The sequence below is a fragment of the Lolium rigidum genome, chromosome 6 (assembly GCF_022539505.1).
Source record: "Lolium rigidum isolate FL_2022 chromosome 6, APGP_CSIRO_Lrig_0.1, whole genome shotgun sequence".
Classification (NCBI taxonomy): Eukaryota; Viridiplantae; Streptophyta; class Magnoliopsida; order Poales; family Poaceae; genus Lolium; species Lolium rigidum.
Window position 1 is genome coordinate 161,388,348 of NC_061513.1, and position 8,334 is coordinate 161,396,681.

The 8,334-nt window shown below is 45.8% G+C and overlaps 1 protein-coding gene across 1 annotated transcript; it reads right to left on the reverse strand.

Annotated features, from left to right (window-relative positions):
- Positions 1–6,704: 6,704 nt before the first annotated feature.
- On the reverse strand, positions 6,705–7,940 carry LOC124665393 (heat stress transcription factor C-1a-like). The gene is made up of 2 exons (XM_047202806.1): positions 7,692–7,940; positions 6,705–7,527 (listed from the first exon to the last, which is right to left on the reverse strand). The coding sequence occupies exons 1-2, from the start codon at positions 7,938–7,940 to the stop codon at positions 6,877–6,879; spliced, it is 900 nt and encodes a 299-aa protein (XP_047058762.1). The 3' UTR covers positions 6,705–6,876.
- Positions 7,941–8,334: the final 394 nt, after the last annotated feature.

The window sequence follows — 8,334 nt, forward strand, 5'->3', positions numbered from 1 at the left end:
TTTAAAACGGATCTAGTATAAATTTCTATGATAAATGCTGCTAAGTTTACCTATAAAATTTCTTAAAATTTAAAAGCTTGAATTTGGACAAGAGCTAGAAATACAAGTACCCGCGGGCAGTGGGAGTACCCACTGGCCACTGCGGGTTGACGTTCGTCTAGCTAACCAACATTCATATACAGTCTGTTTTATTGTGAACATGGCCTACGGAACCGAATACTAAAAATATGGGTACTCGTGTTTCCACACAAATACGAGTACTAAAGTCCAAATAATACAAAAAGTAAGAAATAAACTTCTGAATGAAGAGAATGCTGTATGCAGGCTTGTGCATGCCAAATATCAAACTTAAATTCAAAAATACGTAACTTAAGCAGAAATAATAATGATGAACAGTCTAAATTAAAAGTTTTACCGTACAAGTTGCATAGTTTTTTTTTGTGGAGACCACACATGTATACGTTTTTTTCTTGAAAATAGACCCGCATATGTATCAAGTCTCTATGTATGCGCAAATACTTTTTCTAATATTTTTAGAAATTGGAAATAAAATGTTTTGAGCCAGTTGGAACTCGGGATGAAGGAATACCCGACTCTGGCACTGCACTAATTATCATTCTCATACGGTCACGGAACGATAGAGGGGGATAACCCCACTTGAAATGTGGGTCCCGGTCGAGCTAACATTTAGTTGAATGCGCGACAGTGCAGGTTAGATCCGCATGAATATGCATGCACGAGGTCGCAGGCAATCCTACAGTCGTACGTCTGTGCGTCACGTCATCATGCATCTGCAACCTGTTTATACGGTACACAGTAATCGTATATTCGTATGTATTGTGCACCTTCAAGTTCAAGCTTGCTTGCGTCATCCAAGTGGAGCATGTACTCCTACACACTGAACATTAACTACATTTAGATAGATAGAATCATTGAACTAATGCGGGCCACTTTCAAACGTACAGCTGGGCCAGCTTTGTTTTGGACATATACGTTTACTTTGCCGACTAGCTACAGCCTCCACGATAGAGGCAGCTTTCTTGATTTCAATTTTTCTATAGTATTTCGTACAATTTGTATAGTAAGATTGGCAGGGGTAATTAATTACCCCGCCATCAGACGTCGTTGTCTCTAATGGAAATATATTATGCTCCTCTATTTCAAAATGTTTGATGCACATTTTTTTAATTAAGTTTAAATACATGTGTATCTAAAATAAATCTGACCAAACTTGCATGGAATAATTTAGAACATCTATAGTAGATCATAGTACGAAACAGCAGCATTTCTTACGACCATCGAGGGTTCGAGGCCCCATATTAAGAGGTCAATATCCAACTATTTCGGTCGATGGAGGGCGACCTGAACCATTTAATTCCACGCGGATGTACGGTGGAGAAAAAAGGCACTTTGTTCTAGTATTATACTCCCTCCGCTGCTAAATATAAGTCATATAATTTTTAGCACGGAAATTAAGGAACACATATTTAGGAAAAATTACACCATGTTTGGCTAGGATTAACTCTAAATAATTATCGTGAGCTAATAGAGAACTTTGCATAAGATAAGTAAACCTAATCAAATCTCTAAAAATATTGTCCATATAAATAGAGCAACACAATAAACCTTATATTCTATTTTTTCTAAAAAAAACTATATGGCTTATATATAGAAGGGAAGGGAGTATAGTGGAGTAGGTGCTAGCTAGTCGTAATATTGCTTCTTTGCTAATCTATGGCAATCTACCACACACTAATTAGGAGCATATGATAATATATATCTATAAATAATAGAGCATGGTTGGTTGCTCACATGGATTTTTCCCTGTTCCGACATTTGACCCGTCAGATGTTGCATGAGGGAAAACCGGGTTTAGGCATGTTTATGCAATTCCATTGGTTGTTAACAATCTCACATGAAACATGACGGCACCATTATACCTATGTTTGTAAGAGCATCTCTAGCCGCGTCTCTCAAAATGTCTCTCAAAGGGATTTGAGGTGTTGTTGGACAAAATTTCGTTTCCAGCCGTGCGCCCCAATGTCTCCTTCCGTCCGGCGTGGCCCAATACGGTGTCCGACGCCCGAGCCCGTCCCCTCTACACAGGAGACGCTCCGGACACGTCAGACACAACGAAAAGCGAGGCGGGGAGTGACGGGACCGAAACGTCAGCGGCACATTCAAGTTTAACCTAACCCTCGCCTACCTCGTGATGGAAGTTATTGGCGCGCAGCGACGGTGCAGTTCCCGTAGAGGCGCAGCGAAGTGTCTCGTCGCGCCTAGCTCTATGTGCCGGCGTTAATGAGCGCCACCGCTCCCCCGCCTCCCTCCGGCCTATAAAAGGGGCGCTCTCTCATCGTCCCTCACACACAAACCCTATCGCCTCTCTCCCCAACCCTAGCCGCCACCATCTCAAGAGTCGACGCCATTGCTGGTAGAGGCAGAGGCAGAGGCCGAGGTCGCAACCATGGTCGTGGTCATGGCCGCAGCAGAGCTGCACGCTCGCCATCGCCTGCGACGCCGTTGTCTTCATCGTTGGACCTACAGGAGGAGGAGCAAGTGTTGTTCGAGTTTGTCGTCGTCCCAAGAGCGACCCTCGCGGCATCCAGAGGTTGCCGGACAAGTTCGCCGACTTCGTCGCCAGCAACGAGCCGGACGCGCTGCATCTGTGGGAGGCTGGCTGCGACTGCTGCCGGTGGCCGGTGGACGTGCTCTTCGACGGGCGCGACAAGATGTACCTCCACACCGGCTGGGAGAAGTTCACGCGCTACCACGACCTCGAAGCCGGCTGCATGCTCACATTCTCCTACCTTGGTGACGCGGATATGAGCGTCAAGGTGTTCGAAGACACGCGTTGTCGCCGACACTATCACTGCGACATCGTTGAGGAGGACGATTGAACACGCCGAGTGTTGTTTCTTCGCAGCGAAAATATGCACGAAAGTTTCTGGATGTTCTTCCTCGAAAGGATCAAAAGGGTTACCATCACCAGCTGGAATTTCCATTTTGGGTGACTGGAAGTGCCTGGGAGTGTTCTTTCTTGGCAGCGAACACATGAAATCTGTGATGCCAACACTAGTTAGGTTTCCTCATTTTCAATTATTTTAATTTGTGTCAACCATGGTTCAAACTATGTATTAGTTTGTGGAAACCATGTTCCAAACTATGTTTTAGTTTGTGTAAACCATGTTCCCAACTATGTATTAGTTTGTGAAATGTTTCTTCCCTCTATTGAAATAAAAATGCCAAAAAAACCAAAAAAAAGTATTTTAATGTTAAAAAAAAGTTTGGGGGCAACATTTGGGGGACGCGGCTGGGGAGCGACATCTGCCTAACGCTCGATCCGGCACCGTTTGGGGACGCTTTGGGGGACGTGGCTGGAGATGCTCTTACAAACTCAAATAGGAGGTCATCACCCTCCTAGAGTAGCAAACCCACGATCTCTCACTCGAGTAAAACATAATGGGAAGATCAACACTATGTAAGGATGCAAAGCAAGAAAAATCAAAGGTGTTCAAATCCTTCTCACTCAAATCCCACCAAATCAACAAGTGTTGGAGAGGAAGAACAAAGTAGAAAATCAACAAATAACTCCAAGATTAGGATCTAATTGGTTCCCTTCATAAAGAGACGGAATTGATTGGTGGAGATTGTAGATCTAGATCTCCTCTTCCAAATTCCTCAAAAAGGCGCAAGAATCATAGAAGGAAAGAAGGAAAAGGTTGAAACAAGCTTTTGAAGGTTCAACAATGGAGTATGAGAGAGAGGAATGCTCGACCTTACCTTCTCAAGGAGGAAGAAATACTATTTATATTCCAAGGGATAAAACCAGTCGTTTTGAGGGTAATTCTGCGACCCAATCTAGCAGTAAGTTCGGCGGCACCGATCCCCACACCGGATGGTCCGGCGGACAGGAAAGCTTGCCGGAATTGGCATCAGCACACAAGGCTTGGTCGACTCAGTTCGGCGTGCCAGTTTTCTCGCCGGTTAAGATTTAGTGTAGGTCTACAACACTGACATACATAATCAACATACAACTTGCTAGATTAAGCAAGATTGATCAAGACTAAGCAAGATTTGAACAGCTTTAGAAGAACTAGTGATACCAACTAAGCTACAGCGGTCATACAATGCATCATGCACATCAATCAGTACTCCACTACCAACAAGCAACATGCGGCCACAAATCTTCTCATTCCTCTAGTTAGATCTACAAACATGCTCAAAAATCCTAACTAGTTAGGGTCTGAAGAACTCACCGTCATTGGAGAAGATGCAAGCGTCAAGGTAGGAGAAGAAGTGGAAGACCACTAGGTGTAGCTACCAGGGTAGATGTCGTTGCTTACCTGCTCGTCGGTAAAACTCCTAGCTGGAATAGATATGTCGATGGGGGAGGGGAGTATGGTGTTGCGATATTTGCCGGTGAGTCGAGCGGTGATATAAAGGGTTCGAAGCGATGGGGAGTGTTGAAATTTCTCCTACCAAATTTTCAAGGACGCACGCGAGCTCGCACTATCTTCGAGCTTGCACAAACGGGACACAGTTTCTCCCCTATTCGCAAGCGCAGAGCTTGGCCAGAGCTTGAAAATTGTGGAATCGAGCATTCCTCCGCCTGAAGGCAAAATATTGCTTCAAAAAACCGTGCGGTCTGAGATTTAAAAACAGGCCAGGCAACCAAATCAACGAATTTTGGACCACGGAATGCTAAAAAAATACAGGCTTGCGAGCAAACTATCACACCCTAAAGTGTGTACCATGTAATATGTACACGCGTACACCTTTACCGGCTGGACACACAAATCTTTGTATATATATTTCCTCCCGTATATTCGGGCGCCTGTTGGTCTGTTGGAGTCGCATCCTGGAAAGGGACACAGGAAATATATGAAACCGATCACCTTGCGCACCACCGAAGTTAACAAGGATTTCAGATGCTCAGTCACCGTGAAGCCACGATGTTCTCACACCCAAGTGCTCCTAAATCACTGTGCGCATGATTAAGAAATGTAATGTACCCACGCTCCAACCACCGGCGGGCGATGGAGCTAGAGACCGAGAGAAAACCCGTCGAAATCGTCGATGTCGCCCTCTCGTGCCCTTTGGTTTGATTACTCCTTGAGTACTTTAATTAAAATCATCACGCTCAAGTGTACTACTGTGAGAGTAATATAATGGAGCTACGGGACACCTGGACCATTAATAGCTCAGCGTGCACGCACATCATGCCTTCCTACTTGTTGGGCAATGCGCCCAGAAAGGGGATCCGAATTACAGATCACTTTCACTAACCATTGGGATTTTCTCCTCTAAGAGCAATTCCAATAGTATAGCCAACTGCTGGCTATAACAAGATGCCATATCATTTGTAGTCATTTTATAGCTAACATGTATAATAGTTGGCTATAAGAATGAAACGACTTTACTAACATATGGCTCACCTTTCACTCTCACAAAGTGCTCTAGGAGCACGTGGAAGAAGCTACGTTATGTGCATAGTAGCCTGCCTCCATCTCTCTCCTCTTCTCTTTCCTCCAACTCATCTAAAATATGTTATTTAATGTCTTATAGTCAGCTGACTGGACTCTATTGTACTTGCTCTAACTGAAAAACATGCTCCGTAGAGTTGTTCTCCTCTTCTGCATGTGCTACAGGGAAATACTAGGATGCACCCGGGTGTAGGTGCACCCGTTTTCTCTAATATTGAAAAAAGGCTATTTAAAAATGTCAAAATATTGAAATAAATTTTTTCATGTACATATCATGTTGATACTTATTTGTGTAAGTTTTCGCTGAAAAATACACTTGTATGTAGCCTACACGAAAATAACAAAATGTTCAAATGGCACTATGATGATTGGTGGTGTACTGTTCACGGTGATAGGAAATCCCACTTTCACATTTATGTGTAGGTCACACAGTTGTTTTTATGCCAAAATCTGCACACATAAGTATTAACATTGAATATACACGCGTGTATTTTTTCAATTTTTTTTGAAACTTTGAAATACTCTAGCATTTTAAATAAAATTGCATTATAGGATGCACATGCACCCGGGTTCATATCCTTCCCGTCCATGTACTACGCAACCACATTGGTAGAGAAAGCAATTCTTCTCTTAGCTCTCTCTGTATGTCATCTCATCACCTTTCATAACTAACGATTAATTAATAAAAATTAATGAAATTTTAGTAGAAAATTTATTTAATAAATGAAGACATCCCTTAGCTAAAGTAAGGAATACTGATAGCACCCCGTTGTATATGAATAAAATGAAATAAAGCGACTCCCCCACAACACCATGGCAGAAGGCTTGCCGCTCAGAATTGATCAGTTTATAAGAATTGGCAGATAATCGATACAACAACATGACATACACATGCTTGTCACACAAGTCGACGGTCGAACCACCCAAGCAACCAAGCCCGACATTCCAACACCTTAATGCCACATATAGTAGTAGCAAAGGCGAAAACTACCGACTATAATAAGCCAAAGTCTAATCCAACGCCAAGTGGACGAAACATTTTCGTAGAAACTGCACGACGATGTTTCCTGAGAACCAAAGTGTGCCGAGCTTAATATAATCTTTCTAGTAGTACTCCCCTATAAGCTTGGAGGATGTTCCAATTAACAAAGTACAAAGATAAATTACTTGTAATTGTACTGTAGTAATTGACACCACACATGGTCGACCGATCGTTACTCTAGCTGGCGCACTAGGCAAAATGTTACACAGTTTAGCAGTCTGTACTCTCTAGTAGTATATGTGCCCTGTAAGAATAATAAGAACACAGAGTAAAAAAATATTTTGCAGGTGTGTACAAATGATTGCTAAAACTAGTAAGGTGGTGCATGTGCATGCATGATGCTCCATGTTAGAAGAAACACTCGCCAAGTAGGCAGAACGGGAAGGGCGTCTCCACCGCAGTCCCACCATCAGTTATGCCCATGCCGCCGCCGCCCCTATCGAACTCCGGCACCTGCTGCAATGTGGAGCTGCCGGTGGGCTGCTCGAAGGTCGTGAGTCTCGGCTCCGGCGCCCATTGCCAGACTCCGTCATCAACTGCATCCTCGGTCATCGCCAGCAGCGGTGGTGGCGGCTGTGGCGGCTGAAGAGGAAGCGCGATGGGAGAGGCAGGGAAGTGCATGCGCTGGCGCTTCTTCTGTTCGAGTAGGTGGGCAGACGTGGCGTCGGGATCCTCGGCGAGCCTGGCGAGGAAGGCCATGAGCCGGTCGGGCCGCCGCTCCGTTGCCTGCAGGCGCCGGCTCATCCGCGCCAGCTGCTCCCCGATGGCCGTCTGCTCCTGCCGCAGCTGCTGTACCTCCTCGAGCAGCGCCTCGCTCCCCTCTTCGTCCTCATCAATCTCCTCTGCCATATCCTGCTTGTCGACGGTGGAGGAGCAGGAGGCGGCGCCGCCCTCCCCGCGCTTCTTGCGGCGAACGATGCGTGGCAGCAGGCGCGTCTGGCCGCGCAGGAACGACTCGTGCGCAAACTCCCACCGGTCCGGGTGCACCTTCCGGAAGCCCTGCGCAACAATTCCATCCATCTTACCAGTAAGCATCCATTTGTTCCAAGCAAGTGTACAGTGCACGTGCAAGCTTAGAGTACGCTTTTGTACAAGCAAGTAGTATTTACAAACTAGGGGAACATAAAAGTCAATTAGATGGCGGTAAATAGTTAGTTACTCACGTATGTGTTGAGCTGACGGACGAAGCTGGAGAAGTTGCCGTGCTTGAAGAAGCAGGGCAGGAGGAGCTGGGAGAAGCCGGCGACGTCGGTGACGAGGAAGCTGTTGTTGCCCCTCCCCCACCGGACGAAAGCGTCCGTCCTGGGGTCGCACACCATCTGGTATGTCTTTGCCACGAACGGCGCCGTCTGGAGCTCGCCGTGGCCGCAACCGATCAGCCCCAGCGCCAGCTCCGTGTGCAGGCCGTCCATGCTGCTCACTTGCTCTCCTCCCAGACTGAGATAAGCTCCCTAGCTCTACTCTCACTCACCCACAGGTCGAGACAGAGGCACAGACGTCAAAATCCCTCAAAAGGCAGGGAGGCAAGCAGGCGTGGTTGCTTGCAGAGAGGAGGGCCCGGCTTGCCAATTAGGTCTCTATGGTTGCTAATTATGGGCAGCGTGCGTGACAGGAGGACATGAGCTACTACTCGACTAATAAACCCATGTGATGCTTTGCTTACCTGCTCGATCGGGTTTAGCATATACTTATAGACGTGTCTGGCGCTCTGAGAGCGGGACAAGTGTCCAATTGCAGATCCTTCACCACACAGACTATACTGATATAAATCTCGATCCCCAGTCTTCTTGGCGTCGCCATCGCATG